This window comes from Artemia franciscana, chromosome 1 (genome assembly GCF_032884065.1).
Source record: "Artemia franciscana chromosome 1, ASM3288406v1, whole genome shotgun sequence".
NCBI classification, from domain to species: Eukaryota; Metazoa; Arthropoda; class Branchiopoda; order Anostraca; family Artemiidae; genus Artemia; species Artemia franciscana.
This window is the reverse complement of record NC_088863.1, coordinates 69316169-69343865: the sequence shown is the minus strand read 5'-3', so window position 1 is coordinate 69343865 and position 27697 is coordinate 69316169. Positions and strand designations below refer to the sequence as shown.

The 27697-nt window shown below is 33.5% G+C and overlaps 1 protein-coding gene across 2 annotated transcripts in view; it reads left to right on the top strand.

Annotated features, from left to right (window-relative positions):
* LOC136033331 (neurogenic locus Notch protein-like) overlaps positions 1–27697 on the top strand; it is a 94128-nt gene that overhangs the window by 41854 nt on the left and 24577 nt on the right. For both annotated transcript variants that reach the window (XM_065714131.1, XM_065714127.1), the window contains 10 exons: positions 612–848; positions 3056–3186; positions 5894–6269; positions 9399–9962; positions 15123–15417; positions 17617–17936; positions 19720–19923; positions 22855–23042; positions 24184–24363; positions 26521–26731. In XM_065714131.1, coding sequence (XP_065570203.1) covers positions 612–848; positions 3056–3186; positions 5894–6269; positions 9399–9962; positions 15123–15417; positions 17617–17936; positions 19720–19923; positions 22855–23042; positions 24184–24363; positions 26521–26731 — 2706 coding nt within the window. The remainder of the gene's footprint in view (positions 1–611; positions 849–3055; positions 3187–5893; positions 6270–9398; positions 9963–15122; positions 15418–17616; positions 17937–19719; positions 19924–22854; positions 23043–24183; positions 24364–26520; positions 26732–27697) is intronic.

Here is a 27697-nt window from a genome sequence, read left to right as displayed (position 1 = left end):
AGGCCCTTTCACATATGGAATAGTTTGGGGTCGTTTTAATTTTTAATGTAGCTCCTCGCTTTTAGTCGAAGGGTTTGTCATTTTCATTTAATTCTTAATCATGAATCAATATTTCGGTCACATGTGCTTTCGCCACTGAATTTTTGTTGTTGTGTTTTGTGTTGTCTCAGTTATATGTTATAGAATTAAAATATAAGCGACAAAATGTACATGAACTGTATGTTTTGAGAAAATATGCATTCTCACTTCTGCGTTGTAGCATTTTTTTTTAAGTTTCTGAAATGAAAATTGACGAAGACACAAAATTACATTGATAGGTTTTCTTCTATCCGTCACTTTTTCCTTGTCATATTTTTTCTAGGTGCCACCCTTTTCTTCACCACCTTTTTTCTTGCCACCCTTCTCTTAAGATTTAAATACTAGGTTCTGTAATTCTGTTGTGTAATTAATAAGTTTTTGCCTCTGGAAAATAATTAAATTCAGCAAAAATGAAGCCAGACTTCGTTATATGACTTACATGGTCGAGAATAGAGGAGCTCCATTCTTAAATTCAAGCTTAAGTTTTGTGTAGATACGCACTTTTTAAAATATTAATGAGCCTATAATTCTAGGTTACACTGGAACGCATTGTGAGATTGATATTGACGAATGCATGCCGAACCCTTGTCATAACGGAGCAACCTGCATTGACCTTATCAAAGGCTTCAAGTGCCACTGTCCTCCTGGTTTTACTGGCAATAAATGTCAGGTCAATATAGATGATTGCATTTCTTCGCCATGCCAAAATGGAGGAAGGTGTAAAGATTCAATCGGACAATATTCTTGTGAATGTATTCCTGGCTTTACTGGTAAACATTGTTTTTTTTTTTCTTTGTTCAAACATTATGCTTGAAAGTCGCGGTGTGGAGGGGGGGGGGGCTAGTGGGGAACAGTCACGGTATTGTCGAGGTTTCCTTGTTTTTTTTTTTTTTTTTTTTTTTTTTTTTTTTTTTTTTTTTTTTTTTTTTTTTTTTTTTTTTTTTTTTTTTTTTTTTTTTTTTTTTTTTTTTTTTTACTGGATTTCCCAGGATTTTCAGTCGTATTGGAGGGGAGCATAGAAGAAAATAGTATAGAAGAATAGAGAAAGGAGGGGAGTATAATTTTTTTCAACAGAAGCATAATTTATTCACAAAAAATCAAAAAGCAAAAAAAACGCATGAATCCCAGTAACCTGGGCTTGTATTGCCACTCCAAAAAAGCTTACATCCACTTACAACAGTGCGGGTTTGGGTTTGCATTTCACAACAAAACAAAAATAATAAGTAAAGCATATTAAACATATAGAGCTACTTGAGAAAAAAAAAATCAATTCATAAGCCTGCAGGCAATGGAATCTTCAATTGCCCACGGAAGCCAGACCTTTGATCAATATTCCTAATAGAAGATGGCATCCGAGACCACAGCACTGGAAGAATATGACTAGCAGAGAAAGTAGACCTCGCAAACTCTCCAATTGTCCTTCTATACATACCAACCTGTCTCGTTAGATACCCATGGACATCAACAGCTGTTTCAAACATATGACGAAGAAACTTTGGAGCAATATTATCAATAATATCATGCATTAGTTGAAGCTTATGAAATAAGCACAGCCCTGAAGACTTTAAAATATGGATTCGTGGATAAATATTTCTAACTGAGGCAAGTCTATCAAATGCAAGCTCTACCTTCACACAAGTTTCTTCAAGAAGTTAAACCATTCTCCTGGACCACTGGTCCATTTTCTTGGCGTAAGAATGACCCTCATCTAATGAGGCCCAATCGCCTTTTTCTAATTCAGATGAAATTTAGGCAATAACTTCTGGTCAAAATACGTTCTAACGTTTTTGGATCCAAGAGATTGTGTCGTAGTTTCCTGCAGCTGGCATGAAACCATGACGGCAGAGTTATCAGACACATCCTTTACAAGTACACGCGGAGTATGGATCTTAAAATTCCGCCTGATATTCACGAAAATATTAACAATTAGCGTCTTACTAGTTACAGTTATCCTCGTGCATATATTAATAGATGGGAACAAACTATGACTCAACATACTATCATAAAAAAGACGAGAACCTACATTATCTTTATTTAAATCAACACTAAAGTCCCCCATAATCACATGATAAATTCAGACCGGCACCCAAAAAACGGGAAAGGTGAGAAGATGAGGGCCTATATAAAATAGCTAAATTAATATTAGACCGCATCAGCTTTATTTCCCGTACCATGCTCGCAACACTATTTCACAATAAACAAATCCTCCCTTAACTTTACATCCAGGTCCGACCTCACGTAAGGACCCAATCCACTATGCCTCCGCTCATCCCTATGCTGCTTCCTTTATGTTGATTCCTGATCCCTAGTTATTCCTTACAAAATTTTATTCTAGCACCTAGGATACTTCTGCTATATCTAACCTTTATTACATCTTCTTTTTTGAATTTACGGAAGTATCCATCAAGTAAATGTTAGAAAGGGGAAATATCCATGAAGTAAATGTTAGGGGACGGAAAAACGGAAAATGAAAGAAAAAAGGATATATATATATATATATATATATATATATATATATATATATATATATATATATATATATATATATATATATATATATATATATATATATATATATATATATATATATATATATATATATATATATATATATATATATATATATATATATATATATATATATAATCAGAATTAAATAAAAAGCGCAAAACGTGAACGATTTAAAAACTAAATGTTCTGGCTTTCGGGTTAAAGAGTAAATAAATCAAAAAGAAAGATTTGAAGATCGAATCTTCGGAATATCAGGTTGAAAAGGTATGGCGACATATTCGTTCGATCAAATTCGAAACACCAGGTACAAGAGCATTTTAAAAATCAGTTTAACTAAATATGTTTTCTGACCCCGAACACCGTCTTACGTGGTTATGTGTCATCGTTTAAAGGCCAAGTTTAAAATATGTATGGTTTTACTTTTTTTTAATTGTTGTTTGTTGTAAATTTAACCATTATTTTCCAGGTTTGAACTGTGAAATAAACATAAACGACTGCCAAAGCTCGCCTTGTCAAAATGGAGAATGTATTGACGGCATCAATGGATTTACATGTAAATGCAGGTCTGGGTACAGTGGGAAATTGTGTGAAACACAGGTAACTCAATCCTTATTTCTTCTCATGTGTCCAGCTACTTAGAACCCCTAGTCTTCGTCTCAGCCAACTGGGGCGGGTTTACCATCCATGCAATACGGAGATTAGTGTTTTAATGCCTGTATGCAAAATAGCCATTAGAGGCTGAATTTTCAATTCATAGCATTTTGTCAAACTTGCTGCAAAAAAAGAACATGAATGAAAAAGTACTGATAATATTATTTTATTTTAAACTCAAACTATTTATTTTAAGATTAATCACTTTTGTAGCAACAGACTCGAATTGTATACAGTTAGAGGTTGGGGTGATCGCTTTTCTAAAACTGAAGTATATGTCCACGCCTGTTTGAAATCTGAAAACTTGAAAGGATTTTATTCAAAAAGTAAAAAAAGAATTCCATTTAAACAATCCATCTTCAAGGGAGATTTAATTAAAGAAATTAATGCAGAAATCTCTGTCCACTATTTCTTTTGTATTGCTTGTCAAAAAAGTTCAATAGTTTTTATTTTATTGACACTGAATTGTTGAACGTATGTTGTTCATGCTATGTGGAAAATTGAATCACTTCGTGCCGTGGGAGGTAGATAAGGAGTACCTCTTCTTTTAAAAACAAAACTATGGATTTTTATTATTATCTTGACTGCATTGCCGAATTGGCGATTATCCGGCAACTTTTGAAGGTCCTCTTGTTCTATTTTTGGTCATTCACGTCGAATTACCTACCGGTTGATTCATCAGGTTTCATCTAGCAAATTTTCCTGTGAAAACCGTAGTGGATTTTTTTTTAATAGTATGTACCTGAAGCCAATTGAGTATTTATAATTAAACAGTTAATCATGAAAGTACAAATCTTCTGACTTCACAAGTTTCTGTTGATTAAACGACATGGGTCACTCATGTTATTTTCTTTACAGGGTCTTTGGTGTTCTATAGAGGATGTACCACACGTGTCTAGCTTTTAAAATGTTTTACCTCTTTAAAAAGTTCATTGGACCATAAATTATTACGCTTTCAAAATTCTATACAAAAAGACGTAACAGGTCCACTATTCCTCTATATCTTAGCATTTCTTTTGGTACATGCTTACACATTATTTCAACAAATGAGGAACTAGTGTCATTTTAGTTTTTTTTTTCTATTTACATCACAGACAAGATGTGCACCGACTAGGGGATGGTCAGGGGGTATTTGCCTATTTGTTCTTTCTCCCTTCCATTGACAAAAAAAGCTTTTTGGAATTTTCGTAGAAAAATATCGGAAATTCAACAAATTTTCCCATCCGTAGAAATTAAAGAATATTTTTATTTTGTATATCTGTTCAAAAAACCCCTTCCCTCTCCCTTCATTTTTTTGAATTGACTTGGCTCATTTATCATTACGACAACTGCTTATTAAAATGCTTGTGATTAAAGATTGTGCTTGTGCTTGTGATTGAATCACTGCTGATTCAGCTTTAAAAAACTACTAAAAGGTTCCAGAAAGAAAAAAGCTAAATGCTTTCTATGGTGACATTTCAATATGTAAATATAGCTATCACAACATTGTTAATAAAAGGACGTGTTATAGTTTATAGTCCCGGGCCTGAACAGTTTCGAAACATACTGTATTAAAGCTAATCTACAAGAAACCATATGTTTAAATGATGAGGAACTTTCATACTTTTTGATGCTTGCCCCTGGTCTTGCGCAAGTCATGTCCAGATATCTTACTTTATTAACGTATTAAGACTTGGGCCAGGAGATTTAAAGACCTCTTAGACTTAGGTCCCTCCACGCTGGCTGGCGCATAAGCTTATAGCGGTGACTCTTCACGACGATGCCTCTAGTGTTCTATACCTAAGATCTTCGAGTGACGATCTGGAGAGCGCAGTATCCTTCTCAAAGCATCGGTCGAACATTGCCAATTGTCGTTGGCGTCTTCTGATGTTCGGAGGAGTCCAGCACCACACATCGTGAGGGAGCCGGTTTTCGGCCATCTGCACCTTGCAACCCTAATAACTCCATTGGTTACTTGTGATCCTATTGGTCCCAAATGGCTGCTTTGTAAAAATACCCTCGCCTCGAAATATCATTGCACTTTTATTTATAAGAAATCCAAAATACAAAAAACATTACAGTTTATTTTGACATTTATATTCCTCAGCACAACTCGACAAAGGTTATGCTTTTTGGATTGCTCTGAACGAAGGTCTCCTTTTATTGAATATTTGAGCAGACTATGATCGAACAGTGAGCAACCGGTCTCTCAATTATCAATGTGACATAATTGGTTACAATAGAACCAAAAAACAATAAAAACTTCAAGATATCCTTCAAGAAAATCCTCAAGATATTTTTCTGTTCGTCCATTTTTTTTTCTGTTTTCTGGTTAAGGATGGTCTATTTTATAATTCAATTTTTAATTTTAAATTTGCCAACTGTTAGATTTCTTTGTGAAGCCAATAATATTATATTCAATGTCTCTTAATTTATCCATGAAAGAATGCCATTTTTCACAATCTCAAGTTTTCTCTCGCAATACTCGAAAGTTCACTAGTCGAGTTTATTCTCGAACCAAGTATAGAAAGCGAATATTTTTTTGTGAAAAGGGGTCAGTTGGCTCTGAATTTATGTTTTGAAGGAGGGGGGAACATAATTCTTCTCTTGCGCTTTGAAGAAGACTTCAAGTTTTTTTTAGAATTTTAAAGAAGCTACAATTTTTCTCTTTTAGATAAACGAATGTGAATCAAATCCTTGCCATTATGGTGGCACTTGCGAAGATCTGATCGGAACATACCAATGCCACTGTCAATCTGGAACTTCAGGCCCTAATTGTGAATTCAACGTGAATGAATGCTCATCAAATCCCTGTTTGAATGGCGCAACTTGTGTAGATGAGATAAACAAATACACGTGTAATTGTCGACCGGGATACACCGGAGGCCACTGTGAGACAGATATAAATGAATGTGCCTCCAATCCTTGTGCCAATGGTGGAAAATGCATAGATTTAGTGAACAATTTCAAATGTGAATGTCCCCGAGGATATTTCGATGCACGTTGTCTTAGCGATTTCAACGAATGTGAAAGTAATCCATGTACAAATGGTAAGTATTCTGATTAGAATAAGAATAATTATAGGTACTGACTTGAATATTTTCATTGAAATACTTAAATACTTAAAATAAATATAAATATGCTGTCATATATCATATGTAGTGTCAATATCATTCTATGATTGTTTTATACATAATAAGCATTTTAAATGTTTAAAATAATAAGGGGTAGTATTTATGAAATAATCTATTAATTAGACATAATTGAGGGTAAAGCCAATAAACGCCGATTTGGTATTTCCAATGAAAACTTTGGAACTGAATTCGAAAGCCTTGCTACTGAATTCTTAGACATTTGTTTTTGCAAATGTTTGATTTGTCTAGTTCCGACTAGTATACCAGGAGATTCCGGGAAATCGAGTGTAAGAAAATCCAACACCTTTTTACTAATACAAGTTCTAACACACCGCAAAAGTAGTGCATATGATTTATTACTACATGTATATTATATTACATTTTTATTATATTTTCTGTATGCTATATTATTTATATGTATATTATATGTATTAATTATATGGATTATATTTATGTTTTTGGAAATTTCACTGAAACTTTGATATTACGAAACTTTAGCGGTTGTTGATTAAGGATAAGATCGATCAAGTGGACAGCTTCGCTTATCTAGGTAGTATTATAAGTAAAGATAGTGGATGCAGTGAAATTGTTAAAAATAGATTAGCCAAGGTCCAGGGAGCTTTTCCTCAGTTGAAAAAAGTTATAGAATAGGAAGAATACCAAGACTAGTATATTAAGGAGCTATTAAGCTACAGTGGTGACAGTGGTCAAGTTTGATTCGGGCGCTCCGAAAAACGGAGGAAGCTTTACTACATGTTTTCCAGAGAAACTGCCTATGGATTATTTTGAATACCCAAAAAATGTGGTTCAACCTGCTTTCTAGGGATATAACAAGAGAAAGGTTGAGATGGCTAGGGCACGTTTTGGGGATGACAGATTGCATAAAATTGTCCTTTTCGGCCAACTGTCGAGGACCAAAAGAAAACAGGTCATCCTTGGCTGGGGTGAGAGGAAGTCGTAAGGAAAAATTTAAAGGGAATGGGAACTTTCTGGGTGGTTGTAAAGAGGGAGGCTTTGAAGAGATTGGGATAGAGGAGGAGCGCGTGTAGGTCTCTGGTGGATTGATGTTGCAGTGAGCTGTTAGTAGTGGTAATAGTACTAGTAGTAGTGTTTAAATACTCTAACTTTCGGCCATGTTTTCCAATGTATTTCTTAGTAACATAAAGCTAGATTCGAGATTTAAAATTAATGAGCTCATTGAATTTGCAGAGATAAGAATAGATAAATTTTTGTCTTCGTCTGGAAATATCCTCTTTGTAGAATTTGATAAACGCTTGAGGTTCGTCTTTTTTGTATTTGATGCGCTCTATTCAGATATTTTTCTATTTCTATTGTAGTGGTTATTTGTAAATTGTTTCTTACTCGTTTCTTATCTTTTGTGCTGCTCGATTTGAGATTAATAAATAAATAAAAGAGGCAAATAGCTGGTGTAAAAAAAGGAAAAACCTATAATAAGTAGGCAAATATTGAATGTGTTCTGCTGACTATACTAGCTACGCCATGATTTTATATATCACCATACTATTTAGGCACATAGGTTATGGATCTTATTTTTACTTTCGAAAATGCTCAAATTTTTTAATAAAGCTGACATAAATAACATGGGTTTTGTGGGTAATTTAATGTTTTTTTTTCCACTGTAAAAAAGCACGGGGTAAAAAACACGAAAAATGTATTTATTGTGAAAGTTTTTTGTACCAACAGTTTTCAACTTCTCATAGTTCGGTGTTAGAAGAGCGATTGTTAAATCTAATATTATATGTAGTCTAGATTCATTTACCAATTTTTCTTTATTATTTCATTTTCTGTCACAGCTAGAATCTTTCAACTCTGATGCCCAATTATTTTGGTTGGCAAAACCAACAGCTTTAATCGATTAGCTATCTTTTCATAGGTGGCTGGTGCTTACCCCCTCGGCATTTACCCCCGGAAAATACTCCCTCCGTGGAAAATGAGACTTTCCAAATAAGAGAATTTTATTCCAGTTTTGTTTTTTCTCGTCGGGGGAAGGAATTCTGGTACTTGTTTATTATTCGCCGCTCACCCAAGTTTACGCTGTGTAAAACTTAAGAACAAACCGGTTTCTTTGTTAGTTTCTTTCAGCTTGGCTTGAGACAAGACAGACAAGTGACTAAATAGATGGGAAATATATAATTTGGGCTACATATTTGCACACAGGGGGGGGGGGGGGGGTAAATTGTTTTTACAGTTTGAAGTCAAAAAACAATTCTCACTTCATAATATGCAGAATTATTGTACCCAACATATTTCGCATGCAGACCTGCTATACCTTATCCTCCCTTAATATGCAAATTTATAGCCCAAATTTGTTTCTAAAGTAACGAAGAGACTAGAAAGAAGTCGGTTTGTTCTCCAGTTTTACGCGCCATAAACTTGAGTGAGTGGCGTACAATTCACAAGTGCCAAAATCCCCCACCCCCCCCTATCGAAAAAAACAAAGCTAAAATAAAATGATTTAATTTGAAAAGCTTTATTTTCCACGGGGGGGGGAGTATTTTCCGGGTGTAAACTATGTGGGGTAAATGCCTAAAACCCTTTTTATAGTTTGCTCCTTGCGAAAAAAAATATTGCTTAAATTTTTGCTGTTCATTTTAATGATTGACAGCTATGAAGATAAGCAGCCATTTCTGAACATTATCTTATATCTTAATTTATTTGCTGGTCTGATAGGTTTTAACCCTCCCCCTTCTAACATTAAAATTTGTGTTCATTTTTGTTGTTTCTAATATAACAATAAAGAGAGTAATTGGACATAAGTGGAAAACCAATTCTTGTAAACGTTCTTTTTTTGACAGAGTTGGCAAAAGCGTTTTTTTTTTGTTCGAAGAACCTTTCAGCAGGCTAGATATAATTATCGATTTTAATTAGACATATTAGTAAGAATTCACCCTGGAAGCTCACTTTCTGTTTTATCTTATCTTTCAGCATTAAGATGAAAATTTCTGTCAATGATATTTTTATGTAACGGGATTTGTTCATTGATATTCTTTTTCATTTCTTTGTTTATTCATTTCATTTTTCAAGGTGGAAGCTGTGAAGATGGTGTCAATCAATACGTGTGCCACTGTAGGCCAGGATATGGGGGTCGTAGATGCGAGCTCGATATTGATGAATGTGCAGCAAACCCATGTCAACATGGTGGTGTGTGCAAAGATGGATTAAATTTCTACAGCTGTAGTTGTCCACCTGGTTATAGTGGCAAAAATTGTGAAAAAAATATCAATGAATGCCAAAATAATCCTTGCCGACATGGGGGGTCGTGTATAGATTTAGTGAATGACTATCAATGTGTTTGTGCATTACCGTATACTGGAAAAATGTGTGATAGCGAATTAGATCCATGTGCTCCGAATCGCTGTAAAAATAATGCTCAATGCAAGCCGGCTTTTAATTTCTTGGATTTTGCCTGCACCTGTGGTCTTGGCTATACTGGACGCCTTTGCGACGAAGATATTAACGAATGTGAAATATCATCTCCCTGTAGGAATGGGGCCACTTGTCAAAATACTAACGGGTCCTATATCTGCGATTGTGCAAAGGGATATGAAGGCAGAGATTGTCTCACAAATACTGATGATTGCGCTTCTTGTAAGTTAGCCTCTTTCATGTATTGTCAGTTGTAGCCTTACGGAATATGATTCATTTATCAGCCAAAAAAAAGTATTTTGCACCATACAGAAGACTTTCCGTGGAAGACAGCTTGTTTTCCCGGATTATTGCCCTATGTTGGGTTCATAAAAAAACTTAAATATGCGATTTATAAAATACAGCATTGAAATAAACATAAATAAAAAGAAAATCGTAACAGAATTTATTGGGAAACTAGTTCTAACTAACATCGGTAAATATATACCTTATGTGAGGGAAAACCATGTAAACTATGACCCATTCTTCTGTTGAGTGCTCCTCAGATACAAATTGCATGTGCTGCAATAGGTGTGTTTTTTGGATAATTTAATCTGATGCAGAGAACCAGTAAATGAGATAAAATACTAGTTAAATGTATATGTTACTGTGAATGTTCAAAAAATAGTGAATGTCAACAAACACCGAATACATCAGTGAAAGATCAAATATTTCATTACATTCTTGTGTATTCGGACCCTCACCAGTGTGTGTCGACAATCACAGATATGCTCTGGCGAATGTCCAAAGAGAGGAAAAAACCTCAATCTTTAAAACCTAATCGTATGGATTTTCAAAAAAAAAAAAAAAAAAAAACAACTCTTAAAATCCATTCCTTATCCCTATAATTAGATAACTGAAATTTTTTAGCGGTTCTAATTCGAATAAAATAGTCCGACTTCTTGAAACTGAAAATGGTACCCTCAATCAGCTTTACACATAATCAGTTTGTTAACAGTTCATTGTAACGAAATGTAAGGAAGGAGCGACCCATCTAAATAGTAACTGAAACTCTAAAGACGGAATTTTCATAACAATAGATATGTGAAAAAAAAAAATGGATTCTAATGCTGGTTTTAAGTATATTAGTTTTGTTAAGTTTAGTTATATCCATCAAAGGTTACGAGCCTGAGAAAATTTGCCTGGTTTTCGAAAAAATGGGAAACGACCCTTAAAACTCATAAAATCTTAATGAAAATCGCACCATCGGATTCAGCGTATCAGAAAACCATACTGTAGAGGTTTCAAGCTAATATCTGCGAAAAAGTGGAATTTTGTATTTTTTGCCAAAAAGAAAGATCAGAGATGTGGGTGTTTGTTTTTGTATCGACCCAATGGTCCTAAAATATCACGAGAGAGCTCATTTGAACAGAAATTAGAAGTTCTAGTGCCCTTTTTAAGTGAAAAAAATGGAGAGCAACTAGGCCCCCTCCTACGCTTATTTCCTCCCCCCCCCAAATTGTCTGATCAAAATTCTGAGATTGCTATTTGCTATTTTGTTCAGCATAGTTAAAAGGCCTACTAACTGTGTCTTTGGGGATAATATGACCCCCCACAACCCCTGGGGAAATTTCTTTAAGTTATAAAATTTGTCCGTTGTTTACGTATAGTATTTGTATAGTAATAGTATTTTGGGAAGTATGCATACATTTCCCGGATGGGGAGGGGGGACGATTTTTTTTCACGGGAATAATTTTGTATTTATTGAGAATTTTCCCGGGGGGTGAACTTTTCAGGGAAGTTTATACTGGGGGAATTAGCCAGAATTCCTGTTGGAAATCTCTTTATATGTCTTGCTTTCTCTTTACTGGCCCTTTCCATGGGTGGAGATTTTTCCGTGGAGGTGGAGCCAGATTTCCTGGCGTTATGTAAACAACAATCGGAATTTAAATTTAAAAAAAAATATATATATTCTTTAACTGAAAGTAAGGAGTAGTATCATGTATACGAGGGGGTTGCCCCTCCTCAACACCTCGCTCTTTAAGCTAAAGTTTAGATTTTTTCCCATTTCTTTAAAAATGTCTCCTGAAATACAATGGTTGTCTAATTAGAACAAAACTTTAGCGTGAAGGTGTAGAGGAAGGGGCAACCCCTCGTATACGTAATAATTTTTGTTCGTTTTAAATTTCAATATTGCTCCTTACTTTAACTTGAAAAAGCTTGTTTTTTTAATTTAATTTGTAAAGAATAGTTGCTTTCTATGGAAGAAATTAAATAAAAAAAGTTTTTTTAACTGAAAGTAAGGAGCGACATTAAAACTTAAAACGCACAGAAATTACTTCGTATATGAAAGAGGCTGCTTCCTCATCAGCGCCCCGTTCTTTACGCTAAAGTTTGTCTCTTTCTCTCAATTCTTCTTTTTAAAACAGTAAAAAACTTTAGCGTAAAGAGCGGGGCGTTGATGAGGAAGCAGCGTCTTTCATATACGAAGTAATTTCTGTGCGTTTTAAGTTTTAATGTCGCTCCTAACTTTCAGTCAAAAAAACTTGTTTTTTTATTTAATTTCTGAACGTTTTTGAATCAATGCATGTTTTGATTTTGGCTCTCCGCAGAGGAATAATCAAAACGAAGGTCAAAGTTTGTAACTTGTTGCCCCTCCCACGGGGACTGTGGGGGAGTAAGTCGTCCCCAAAGACATAGTTGTAAGGTTTTTCGACTACGCTGAATCAAATGGCTATCTCAGAATTTTGATCCGTTGACTTTGGGAAAATAATTAGCGTGGGAGGGGGCCTAGGTGCCCTCCAATTTTTTTGGTCACTTAAAAAGGGCACTAGAACTTTTCATTTCCGTTAGAATGAGCCCTCTTGCAACATTCTAGGACAACTTGGTCGATACGATCACCCCTGAAAAAAAAAAAAAAAAAAAACAACAACAAAAAAACAAATAAACACGCATCCGTGATCTGCCTTCTGGCAAAAAATTCCACATTTTATAGATAGGAGCTCGAACTTCTACAGTAGGGTTGAATCCCTACAGTAGGGTTGATACGCTGAATCTGATGGTGTGATTTTCGTTAAGATTCTATGACTTTTAGGGGGTGTTTCCCCCTATTTTCTGAAATAACGCAAATTTTCTCAGACTCGTAACTTTTGATGGGTAAGACTAAACTTGATGAAACTTGTATATTTAAAACCAGCATTAAAATGCGATTCTTTTGATGTAGCTATTGGTATCAAATTTCTTTAGAGTTTTGGTTACTATTGAGCTGGGCCGCTCCTTACTACAGTTCGTTATCACGAACTGTTTGATTGACTTTCAAGAAATTTCGCTGAGAGAAGCAGCCGCAGCTAATTAGAGAACAAGTAGGAAAGGCTTTATGCGCTTTCATTGCAAAAAGAAGTGTTCCATAAAAAATCCAATTGTAAAAACAAGGGCCTTTTATGCAACTCAAAGTGTCATCATAGTTTAAGTTGCTGCAATAAATTAGATTTTAATCACACAATTTAATAAAGTTCGTGTTCTTTCAATATTTTTAACATTTGGTGTTCCAAACACATTGCAATCAGATAATGGTAGAGAATTCTGTAATCAAGTCATATCCGAAATTTACACTATGTGAAATTTTTCGTTGCTATTATTTTATTTTCTAATTAACAATGTACTGTGTGTTTCATGTTCATAGTCATTCCTCCCAGAAACAGCGGCAAAAAATGTATCGCTACTGAATTACGGAGAATATATATATATATATATACATACATACAAGTATTTCGAATGTAAACGAATTGAGTATGTTTTTGTTGACATACACCTATGAATGTCGACATTTAACGGATTCTGGACATTCATGATTATATATGTACTCTGATCCATCTATTTTATTGTACAGATCTTTGACCCTCCTTCAACATTACTTATTCCAAAGACTCTTAAGATTGCAAAATACACTAAGATGCTTTACTATATTGATCGTGGTAAAATTCAGAATTTTTACTCATCATTTTTCAGCCTACAACTTAGTTTTTTATGATTCTAAATTAAAACTAAATTTCATACCGCACTTTCGTAGAGCCAAGCATGGAAGAACTAATAGAGTTGAGTAGAGGAAGCATGAATAATTTAGGATGTATCAATATTGAGTTTTAACTTAAATCGCTTAAAGAAGAAATGAATGAATTCTAGTAATGTTACTAGTAATGGTCTAGTAATAACCTATAAACAAAAATTATTATGTTACTATTTAAATTAGAGACCACACTGATTGAAATTAGCAATTTCGCGACAAAAGTAATTGTCAGTCCATTTCGATCATAGTATTCACATTTTCTGTGTATTCAATTAATAACACAAAACATAAAATATCTTTTCTAATATATCACCTGAATGTTGTATTAAGAACTCGTTAATTTAGAACTCATTCCAATACTTTCCAAATTCAAAAATATTATCGTTATTTACAGGTAGACAAAATTTTCTTGTGGCAGGGGGAGACACTTCTATATTAAAGTGAATTTGATTTGCATATCTTTTCCTGGCTTCTTGCCTATGTAATCAAAATAAATTAATTAGGTGATATTTATAAATGTAGGGTAAAAAACATCTTTGTTCTGTCTTTATTCTGTATCGTTTGAAAGAATTGATGTTCATGTATTAGTGATTCAGTGTATTATTGTGTTTTCCGTCTACGTACTCGATTCCTTGATGACAAGGGATTTTCAGGGAAATTTTCTAGGGGAGAATTCGTAATTCTAGGGGTTGTAGCTATGGAATATAATGGTTGTAACTATATATAAAGAAGGAAAGAAATGCTAATACTAAATAAAACTAAAAAAATACTTTAGTAATTGCTATCTTTTTTTAGGTCAGCCGGCTTGATAATTGACAAATTTTTCATGATGCAATGTGAACTTAAAAATTAAATATATGGGAAACATTATACGTGTGCAACTAACAAAATGATTGCCAATTTTGCAGAGAACAAAACATTTAAGAGAAGAGTAACACTAAAGGCGTACAATTTTAGAAACAAAATTCATTCGGTTTAGTCATAGGAATGATTTTTGTGTTATTATTTTGGCAATGATGTAAATATGAGGATATTGCAATATTAGCAATAAGGCTTAGGTCACTCTTTTGACTATTAGTTAAAACGAATTCAGTCCCCAATTTTGCATAAGGTCCGGTGGACACTGTCCGTCACGTGTCAACCCAAAATCAATCCGATCTTTCATTCCTTAGTTCAATCAATATCTACCTTTGTTCGCCCTAGAAATAATGTATAGACAGATGGATGATATTGAATGGATATAAGATATAGAATCTTGTATTCCTTTTTGTCTCTTAAATTTGATGATTGATGGTAAACTTAAACGTTTTCCTTTGCTGTCATGTCTTTGTTTTTAGTTCCCTGCCAAAATGGAGGCACCTGTTTGGACGGCATTGGGGACTACACATGTCTGTGTGTTGATGGTTTTGGTGGTTCATACTGTGAAATTGACTTGGACGAGTGTAATTCTAGCCCGTGTCAAAATGGGGCCACTTGCCGTGACTATGTGAATTCGTATACATGTTCCTGTCCACTTGGATTTTCTGGCACAAATTGCCAAACCAATGATGAAGATTGTACGCCATCGAGTTGCATGAATGGTGGCACTTGCGTTGATGGAGTTAATAGCTTCACTTGTTTGTGTCTCCCCGGGTAAGTGTTGACATCTTTATATCCTAAACATGTTGCTGTTTCTTAAATGTAGTTTTTAGGCAATGTTAGTTTGTCTCAAAACTAATATCACTTATTTGATTTTGATGTACTTGATTTGAAAACAACCCAGATCTGTGTGTAGCATCAAGATTGCCACAAAACACCTTAGTGATTATTGTGAAAGTATGTCCTAGCGTTATGTTATTACTTGTGATCGATTCCTGACTTCTGGCGCGACGACTAACCCCCGAAGCTATCGGTAACGAATAAGGAGTAGACAAGCTAGCACTAGCTTGTTGTCACCTGAACCTACATGAAGAATGTTCTCTACAATATTTGATAGTTGGTAATTTCTGTGTTAGAGGTCAAAATGAGTTCACTTTGCTTTCGACGACATGTGACGTATTAGTAGAAGTTATTGGCCCAAAACGTCCCACACCAAAGGCCGCGACCCTAGTAAATAAGCATATGACAAACAAAAACGGGCACATTTTCAATAAATGATGTTCATTGAAAATTCTTTTGTTATTCTAGCGGAAAGAAGGAGTCTAATACCTACTTTTTTGTTTAAAAGTTTGGAGTGAGAAAGGAGCTGTATTGGAGAGGTCAAGGGCCCAACTTGGTCTTCCAATTGTAGAAAATGAAAATCCTTGCTTAAATATGGCTTTAAAATATGTACATTTCTGCCAAAATTTGATGGAGGGAATCTTGGAGGGGTACAAGCCAATGTTGTGCAACATGGTAAGCCATTTATATAAAAAAGGGGGAAAATTTCCACTTTTCTGCTAAAAATTTGGCATTGGTGGTGGTGAGTATCTAGTTCTAGGTGACTATATTACTCGCTGCCTCCGATAGCACAAATTGAAAATGCTTGCGTGATCACCCTCAGACAAGTTACAACAGGTCTTACTTTCTGCTTAAAACTTGATAGAAGGAGACTGAGAGAAGGAAGGGGAGCGTTTATAAGGTCTGGGGGTCAATTTGTTCCGCCAATCATGGATGACGCTTCCAACCTACAAAGAGTGCTACCTTTCTAAAAGATGGCACTGGTAAATGTAGCTTTTGTGATGTGTACCTTAACAGTTGTTAACCACTCAAGACCGCACAAACTGGTATCCTATACCCTAAAATTGCGTGTGCAAAAAGTGCAAAACAGCTGATTGGTTTTTGATCTGAACATAAAAAGCATGAAAAAAAACAAGACCAAGATGAAGTATTTGTTTCTAAAGAAAATTTGACAGATAATAATAATAATTAAAATAATAATAATGATAATAAAAAAAAACAAAAAAAAACATGAACAGTCTCTGAAAAAGCGAGATAACTCGAAATTTCAGCCATTCTCACCTGACTCGCTGACCCAAAAACATTTTTAGTTAACACCACTGATAGTTTTCGAGCCATTGAATGTGTTTTTGTTTCCAACAAAAATAGAACAAAAGAAACAATCGATGCAAGGTCCTCGTGTTTTTTCTACCATAAATCTTAGAGTAAACATGAACCAACCTAAAAGCCTCTTGAAAGCAAGAATCTTAAGATACACTCTTTCTACTCTGCTACTTTAGACATCTGTGTTGCTATTACTACTACTAATAACTCACCGCAGCACCAAGCCGCCTGAGGCCAACACAGCTGCGCACGCTCCTACTCCAACCTAATCCATTCAAGGCCTCCCTCTTTACACCCTCCCAGGAAGTTCCCATTTCCTTTAAATCTTTATTTATGACATTCTCTCACCCTAGACGAGGACGACAGTATAAGGCATAAATATAAATATATATTATATAGTAAGACATCTTTACTTTTAGGAGACATTTCAATGTTAATAACTCAAAAAAAAAACTTTTTCCTTTTTTTTTTCAAAAGTTTTATTATGCTTTTGGTGAGAGTAATATGACGTATAATTCTACAAATCTGAATGTTTGGTGCTAGCAGTTGATTTTCTTAGGAAAATATGATTTCTCAGGAAATATCCGTATGTTTGGTGCTAGCTATAGATTTTCTAAGGAAAATATTATTTCTCAGGAAATATCTGAATATTTGTTGCTAGCTGTTGATTTTCTCAGGAAAATATTATTTCTCAGGAAATTTTTTCATGAAATATCTGAATGTTCGGTGCTAGCTGTTGATTTTCTCAGGAAAATATTTCTGAATGTCTTGTATTGAATATCAATTCTAAACCAAAATTTCAACTTTCAGGTTTACTGGATCCAACTGCCAAGTCCGTATTAACGAATGTGATAGCAAACCTTGTCTACATGGGGCCACTTGCATTGACCGACCAGGTCATTATCTTTGTCACTGTCCATATGGTTTCACAGGTTCTAGATGTGAATCCTTTGTTGATTGGTGCAGCCTAGGATCTGGATTTGGAGGTCCTGGTTCAAGTCCCTGTTTAAATGGTGCTACGTGTAAGCAGGTCAACCAGACATATACATGTACGTGTTCCCCAGGATGGACCGGAATGCTGTGTGACGTTGAAATGGTCTCTTGTAAAGATGCTGCATTTAAGAGAAAAGGTAATGGGTTCTAGTCCTGTCTTTTTTCTGTTAATGAGTCGGCCAGTTAACAAAATCCCCTCGAGTTTTTCTTAGGCCATATTTGAAGCTGGAGCAGGTTTCAGTATCATTTCAGCCTCTCCTGTTACTTAATTGTGTATTTAAAGGTTCTTCTTCTACTCACTTAATTACGCGTTTAACGCATTAAAGGCATTTAAATGTGTCTTGTCACTTTTATTTTCTTATTGAACATGTCCACCCTAACTGCTTTCTCTCTTGAGCTTTTGACTTGTTAATGCAATCCTAGTGTCCCTTTTTTATACCATTACTATGACATACAAACCCCGCCTTTTTGGACGGGTTCCATTCGATAAATCAAACTTCATTATATGACCAGGTGCACAAGTAGACTAATATTATAAATTAAGAAAGGGGTCAATTTCTGCCTAGTTTTCGCTCGTCTTTTGTACCATATTCAGAAAAACAGAAAAGAAAAGAGAAACAGATAATTTGATTTTAACCTACGAAAAGTATTTGGCTCTACCCCATTACTGTGCGTGAGAATATAGTTAGAATAATGGTAAATTCAGACATAAATGTAGAATGGATTTATGAATGCATACTATATTGCTGCTGTTTTTCAATGGTTTCAAGTTCAAACATGATTACATCTGTTAAAAATGTTCTCTTTCAATCAGGGTGAAACCAAATCGGGAAAAATAAATGATTCACATGGTAGACCTTTGTGGCAAGGATGATTGGGAAACATGAAATTTCTTACATGCTTCACCTTGATGAAGTTTAGAATAGGAATATCAGTCCTTGCAGTTGGTGTGATTTATAATTGTTCATTATATTACATAATTTGTTTTATTACATCTGTTAAAAATGTTCTCTTTCAATCAGGGTGAAACCAAATCGGGAAAAAATAAATGGTTCACATGGTAGACCTCTGTGGCAAGGATGATTGGAAACATGAAATTTCTTACATGCTTCACGTTGATGAAGTTTAGAATAGGAATATCAGTCCTTACAGTGGGAGTGATTTATAATTGTTCATTATATTACATAATTTGTTTTATTACATTGAAAGTAAATTAATTCTGAGGTATAAACATATGTGCACACAGAAAGCAGGGGATACGGGCAGAGTTTGGGTATGTAAATTAGTAAAAGTTTGGGCCTCTTAGGAGAGGTCTCGTTTAATCTTAAAAGTTTTCAGAAATTGGAGCATGAAATGACCTGTTTTGGCTTATAGCCTCCCGTCATGTACTATCTCAATTGCCCTTGCAATATACCCCATATAGCAATATATCTGAAAATATTTCTCTATTATGGTTTTCAAAAGCACTTGCAAAAAGTTATTCTAAATGCTAAGTTTATTACAGAAAAAAATAATCTATTTTTACAATTATTTTAAAATCACAATATTTTTGAAGTTCAAAGTTACACATTAAAATTTATTTTCATGATAGAAAATTTAAGTAATTTCTTAAAAGGGAGAAAAATAATGAAAAAAAGGGGGGGGGCTTGAATGTTATTGTATTTAATTCAGTATCTGAGAACCTAAAGTGCAAGTTATTCTTTGTTATTCATTAGCAAAGATAGTATCTAGCCATTCGCACATCTTCATATTTTGCAATGGGTCAATTTAGTCAGGTTTAAGGGGGTGGGTGGATTTCAATTTGATTATTTCTCGTTCTTGGCCTGGTGAACTTTGATTTTAACTGTATTTATTGCGTTTGTTGTTTTTTTTTCCTTAGTTGTTATTGGAGAACATTATTTATTATTTTATATTGTTTAGCCGTTGGTTTAAACGATTTATGTCATAATGGTGGTCGCTGTGAAGATATTGGTAACAGTCACAGATGCCACTGTGCCGATGGTTATACTGGCTCCTATTGTCAGCAAGAAGTGAACGAGTGTGAATCTGCCCCTTGTCAGAATGGTGCCACATGCAATGACCTAATTGGTTCTTACTCATGTGACTGTCCTGCCGGATTCCAAGGTTTGATTTTTCCCAACATTGATCTCATTTTTATTATATTTCAATTGCCATAATACCCCGATATTTCTTAAGCTGCACAATTGGATGCCACTTTATATACTTTTTTTCTACCAAGTAAATTTTAATTGATAAAGCAAAATATTATTTTACTGTTAAATCTACCAATAATGAGTTTGTAAGGTGTGAAGGTTATTCATAACTAATTTCCGTTGCGGTAAATTTTTTTTTGGCTTATTTTTAAGCTGGATTATACATTTTAAAAAATCTTGTCGGAAAAAAGGCTTTAGTCACACCGATGACAAAACACATTTTAAAACTAATTTTTTAAGCTGGACTATACATTTTAAAATATCTTGTCGAAGAAAAAAGGCTTTAGTCACACCGATGACAAAAACGCATTTTAAAACTAATTTTTTAAGCTATATTATACATTTTAAAGAATCTTGTCGAAGAAGAAAGGCTTTAGTCGTACCGATGGCAAAAACGCATTTTAAAACTAATTGTTTAAGCTGGATTATACATATAAAAAAATCTTGTTGAAGAAAAAAGGCTTTAGTCACACCGATGACAAAAACACATTTTAAAACAAATTTTTTTGAGCTCTTCTTTTTTCAAAAAATCAGTATAGATTATCGCATTTTGTAAAATACTAAGCTTTTGTATTATATAAGACATCCAAGCTGCTGGGGCTGAGGTATAGGGGGGGGGGGTAGAGGAGTAGGAGGACTTCTATAAAGAATTTCATAGAATCAAAAGTGTTTCTTTGTTCAAAAAAGGAGGAAGGAACGCCTGTCTTGGTAATATCTGTTTTTACACTTTGGGAGAATATCAGGGTTGCTAAATAGAGTATACACAATAGCTATTACTGTATATATTTCATCTACTACTATATTTCATCATTATTGTATGTAAAGAGTACATGTGATTACCAGGGTCTTCTATGTACTTACATCTAAATTGAAATTTAAACCAATAAGTTCCTTATTAACTTTTTAGCTATATTTTTGCTGTTTTTCCCACCTGATAAATATATATATTTATATATATATATATATATATATATATATATATATATATATATATATATATATATATATATATATATATATATATATATATATACATATATATATATATATATATATATATAAACATGATTCGTCAGTAACAGCCGCTGAAAAGGTGGCATAAACAATCAAATGCATCAAAAATTTGACAGAAACCAATCAGAGAAAATAAATTTTTTGAATTTTAAGGTACCTAAGCTGCTTGCGAAATAGTATTTGAAACATTTAAAATAATGCAAATGTTAGAATTTCTAAATAGTATAAAAATCGAGCGCTGTATGTAAAACTAAAACATTTAAACATTCAATAAATTGTTATTACGGACTTTCGCTATTAATTAATTTACTTTAATGGGAATATAAAAGAATTGAAATTAATTATTAATATCAATTAATTAATTAATTTGCTTTAATGAAAAGATCTAATGGAAATATAAAATAAATAATAATTATGTGTTGAATGTCGTGTACTCAGAATTTTCTTTATTAGTTGATTTTTAACATTTATGCCTATTTGTCTTCAATAATTAATCAAACTAGAAACATCAAAAATCTATGCAGAAGAATTTTGGAACCATGACATAGAAAAAAGAAAAATAAATGAAAGAAATCTGATGCAATGGTAACAATATAACGCTCTTTTTTGCTAGTATTTAATATGCATGTACTAAAATCTATAATTTTGTTATACGTGAAACCAAAATAAGTGGCCAGTATTTATATAAAAATTTTCAGGTTTCCTTTATTCGTTTAATTATTAGAAATACAAATGAAAATACAGAACTGCCGTCCTTGACTATTGTCCGGGTAGATGAGGCTTGCCTTGTCTCTGGGATACTTTAATGTACTATCCAATTCTGCTGAGGAACGTTACATTATCATGAACGCTTCAGCAGTATTGGTATTTCATCGGGTCATCTCTTATTGCAGGTCGGATCAGTTAAAGGTTCATCTTTGCTAATAACACGAATATTGTGTTCGAGTATTCCAAGATTATTTGTCCGATAAACCTGATTACTTATGCTTAGCGTTTCAGGAGACCTAAATGACCTTAGAGGATTACTACTTGAAACGACCTGGATTAGTTGTCGGATAGGTTACGCCTACTGGCATTAGGAAATGTAGAATTACTGAGGATAAGTGACGTCAGACATTAAAAAAAAATTATAATCTTTGCAGAAGCTGAAAAAAATACATGAACTTATAAGCAGAGAACAAAAAGGGACAGTAATTATGAAACGTGGAACACCTTCAGGAGTTTGTAAATAAGGTATGCTTGGAAATCCTAGGAAATAAGTATTCAAACGATAAGCCGGGTAAGGGATATTCGAACCCACTCTTAAGTCACCGCAGTTTTTTGGGGCGTTTTATGTTGCTATTTGTTTAAATTCTTAGACATGTCTTTGATAAGCTTTCTGAGTTTCTTCAACTCACCAACATTTTTGCGAAAAACCAACAATCTCTTTTGCAAAAATTCGATCAGCCGGATAGTGTAACTTACAGGCAAGATTTACAAAGTTATTTATGATACCGCTTACATTATAGTTGGTAAAAATTAGTCTGTGCAAAATTAGCTTATTACAGCTTCACATAACTAACTCAACATAATAAAATAGATTGATTCTAGGATATATTCTGTGTTAAGCACTTGTCAGATTGAATTTTATTACGATCCTAGTAATTAACCCTAAAAATTCTCCATGTTGCACTAGTACTAACTGACCTAAACCTTTTGAACGCGTCAGGCCACGTCCCACGTATTAATTTATCACGTAAGACTAGGCTTCGCCTTAGAGATCAGCAAGGGCAAAGAGTGGAGATATTTATCTTTAACTGCATCATATTGAGTAGCCTCTTTCTATTAGGTCATCACTGTGAATACAATATTGACGACTGCTCTCCAAACCCTTGTCGCAACGGCGGAACCTGCCATGATTTAGTAAACGCCTTTAGCTGTTCTTGCCCTCACGGCACATTGGGAATCTTATGTGAAATCAATGTGAATGAATGCTACGAGGGAGCTTGCCATCATGGTGGAACCTGCATTGATAAGGTAAGTTTGGATTGGCAAATACAACACCAGGACTTTGCCATGTTAAATCAGAGTGTAAATTAAGTTTGAGTTCATTTCCAAAGAATTTGTGGACTTGAGAAAATTTGTGTAGTTTTGCAAAAAAAAGGAAGAAGAAAAAAAAAACACAACGACCCCAAAAAGCTGAGTGATTTCGGAGAAAATTTATAGTTAAATTGAGTGTATCAAATAGAAAGTATCAATATACTTTTTGGGATGACCACGACACATTTCGTGGATAAATGACAGCAGATTCCCAAATGTCGTACTTCACGGCAATCTATCACAGCACGGTCATCTTTGAACGGGGCGGGAATTGGTTGTACACAAAGGGAGTTTCTTGGAATGGTTTAAAAGGAAACCTTTAGTATATTGGGATGGAGAAGGAGTATGTGAGGCTGTGTTGGCCTCAGGTCCTTTGGTACTGTAGTGTATTGTTAATAATGATAATAGTAATAGTATTAAGGAATGCTTTGAGTAAAGTACTGTCTAAAAATGTCTATCATAAAGAGTGATGAGTTGTTGTAGGGGCAGCTCCCTCATATAGAAGCTAGTTTTGTTCGTCTAAAGCTTTAATGGCGCTCTTTTGTTTTATTTAGAAAAATTAGTTTGATAGAGAAATAATTATAATTGAGAGAAATGAAACTTAAATTGAAAAAAAATTAAATGAACAATCAGTTGAAATTTGACGCGAATGGAAATGATCATATGGGTGTGATAATTTTTTTTCAATAAAACCTTTCTTATATTGAAATTGTTACTTGCCTAATTGTTTTTCATTATGTCTGAAAGAAATTGCTTTTAAATGACGAAAATATAAACGGAAATTAATGGCTTATTCGTCTACTAAAATCAGATTGATTCATAGATGCTTCTTTAGTTGGGTTGCGGTTCTATAACCTGCATATCGGGAAATCTTGTTATTATGAAATCAGACTAGCATTATTTTATGCATTATTATTATTATTATTATTATTATTATTATTATTATTATTATTGTTATTATTATCATTACTATTGTTATATTCTTTTGTACATAAAACTTCCTCTCCATACTTTTTTACTGTAAGGAGGCTTATCTCTATTGTTTATTTTCATTGCAGTTATGAATTTTTCCTTGCAGGTCGGTGGCTATGAATGTCGGTGTCCTCCTGGGTTTGTGGGTCCACGATGTGAAGGCGATGTCAACGAATGTCTGTCAAATCCTTGTGCTCCTGACGGTACCCAAGACTGTGTCCAGCTTATTAATAATTACCGCTGTAATTGTAGACCTGGGTTTATGGGTAGACACTGCGAGTCAAAGGTATGAATCATTCTGTACTTACCTCAAAGGCAACAACACTGGCAACACTTTTGACAGATTATAGATAATTTATATTAGTAGATTACAGATTACATTAATAGATTATAGATTATAAAGGACCAAATTAATTAATTATGCAATCGAAGTAAGTTCCACTTTTTAAAGTTGAGCCGCCTAAGAAGGTATCAAACACTTCGCATAATTGACTGTAAGTAAGGAGTGACTCGGTGAGAACCGAAATTCTAGAGAAAAGGAGATAACAATTAATGTACGAAAAGTTGTCTTTTTATGCTGATTCCAATTGTATTCTATTGATTAAGTTTAATGCTACTCACCAAAAGCTACGAGCCTAAGAAGATTTGCAAGTTTTTGGAAAAAAGGAAAAAGACCCGTAAAAAGTCATGGGATCTTAATGAAAATCGCACCATTAGATTCAGCATATTGGAGAACTACGCCTGAATGGTTTCAAGCTCCCATGAAAAAAAAAAATTCTTCATTCCCTTGGATATTGACATCCCAGTGGAGTCTTCTCCAATTCTCCGATTTCATTTTGAAGAAAAATTAAATTCAAAATTCCATAAAACATATCCTAGCAAAGATAAACTTCTTAGTAGTGATGAAAGCTTTATGTAGTAGTTTTAGCTTTGTCTTTCAGCAAAAATGATTGGAAGTTTTTGTAATTCAATTAAAATTCTTAAAACGTTAGACATACATCTCAAAATATACAAATATAAAAAATGGATAGCAAGCAATACAAAAGAACTAAATTATTCGCTAAAACAGAAAAGTAGAGGTGGGTTGGCCTTGGCTAGACTAGCACCAAAAACGACTTCTATCTTTAGGAATTTGTGCAAATGCTTGTAACTCAAGTTCCCCTTTAAATATTATTAAAATATATGATTTGGAACGCCCTTCCAATTTTTATTATATATCATATCTATTTTTCTAAAAAACGTATGAAATGTAAAAAAAAGTGAAAAGTTTTGTAAGTATTTAGACCTAATGTTTTCGGACAAAAAATTTAACATCGTATAACATTTTTGCTCGCCAGTGTCAGCTATACACATAGGAAAAACATAAAAACTGCCCTTAAAAGTGATCACACGGGATAATGCTTTTATTTTAGGTAGAGTGCAACTAGACGTGCGACTGACGTGCAACTAGATAGATTGACTCTTTCTCAGAGGTTTATTTTGTTGACTACTGTCCTAGAGAAGATTCAAAAATAATTTGAAGAAAGAAAGAAGAACAAAAAGACGAAATAAGCTAAAGAGGAAATTTCCCAAAATCCCAAAATCTTTGACCCTCTGTAGATAATCCTTGCATAGTCTATGAAGCTGTAATTTCTGTCCCTTTATATTCTCCCTTTCACTTACTAAAGGGGCCTCCCTTACAATAAGTCTTCGGTGTAGAATATACGACATAGACAATTCCAATATTGTTTTGTTTGTTTCGGTTATACCGCCATTTTTGAGGAGGTTTTGACTTTCGAAATTCCTGAAAATTCATTTTTTTAATTTTTAGCTTTTATTCTTAGGTTTAACTTATAGAAGGTATCATTCCGGGATAAGCTATAAGTTCAACATGTTTCCACCAATTTTTCGTAAACGCGTTCAAATTTTCAGTTACCACGGCTGCAATTGGCTGTATAGTAAGTTGCGGTAGTTGCCGCAACGACGGTAAGGTAAAAGTTTTACTCTACAATGTCCCTCACTAGCAAATTTAATTATTTCACTAGCAAATGGTCAAATTTAAATTTTTGAGTAGATAAAACAAACAAAAAACTAATGAAACTGAAATGCAAAATGAAATGTAACTGCCAACTGAAAAGTAAAATGAAAGCTGATATTTTGTTGTTCAATGTACAAGATATTAAGACTTTGAAATAGATAAACAAAGTCGAAAATATACAACCATTGTCAAAGGACGAAAAGCCAAACTTAAAATAGATCATTCTAGGAAGTTCAAATGGATAAAATGAGCTTAACATTGAGTAAAATAATTCAAATATGAATTCGCTTCCTTACGATTTTCTGTCTTTTTTTGCCGTCAAGAACATTCATTGTGTTGTTAACCATTTTCCTGCATTCATTAATTTTCGGCGATTTACTGAAGTATTGTAGAAATAATGCTTATTTTGTTATATGTTACTTTTAGGTTGATTTCTGCCAAAATTCACCATGCCAAAATGGAGGAATATGTACCAATTCAGAGAATGGAGGTCATTCTTGCATCTGTCCTACCGGATTCTCAGGCAAGAACTGTGAAAGGTCGGGCTCAGTTTGCGATGATCGTCCCTGCCTCAATGGAGGAACTTGTAGAAACTATGGACCTGATTTTGTTTGCGCTTGTCCACCTGGTGTAACTGGTTGGTGTTCCTCATGCTCTTTTCTCTACTTTCTAGTTTTAGCATATATATACATAGATGCATGGCTCTATTTAAATATACATATTATCACTCTTAAATATACTTATTGTCACTTAAATATACTTAATCACCAAAAATTATACAACCCAGCTATAGTTAAAATTAGACAACTTGAAATCTGTTTTTTTTTTTTAGTTGGCTGTTTCCTGACATATTTCTCTGAGTAAATTACTAATGTTACGACCTAGTAGATGGGAAGATACTTTAAAAGTTGGAAGAAACTAACACTTTAAAAGATGTTTTTATTAGCTTGTCTAACTCCTCTTAAATAGGACACCATTTGTTTTCATCAATTAATAAAGATAAAAATTTCATTTAAAAATGTTCTCGCGCAAATAAACAAAGACGTTAAAATTTCAAACAGATATATTACTTTTGTGAGGAAACCAAGTGAAAACCTTCCAGTGAAAGACAGTGGAATACATAAGATTTAGATCTTTGGTTATTTAATACTATTAAAATTACTATTAAAATCTAATAGTAATAAAATAGAACATAAATTAATTAAAATATTAATAATATAAAATACATTATTAAAATAAAGTAATATAAATAATATCAAATTATATAAAATAAATATATTAATATAAAGTAAATTAACATAAAAATATAATATAATATAAATAAATAAAATAAATAATATTTTAGAATCTAATAATAATTACTATTAGTATTAAAGATTACTATTAAAATCTATTAGTGCTGCTGATATTTTTGTGTCTGGTGACCTATTGAATAAGTTTAAAAGTTACAAAGAGAATTGGATAATTTCTTTATGTTTTATAATCTATTGTTATAATATTAGATTATAATCACAAGTTTATTTAATTAATCATATGATAAAATTTATAATTAATTTTCATTCTTTGATTCAAGAATTATTTTAAGTCAAAATCCAGCCGAACC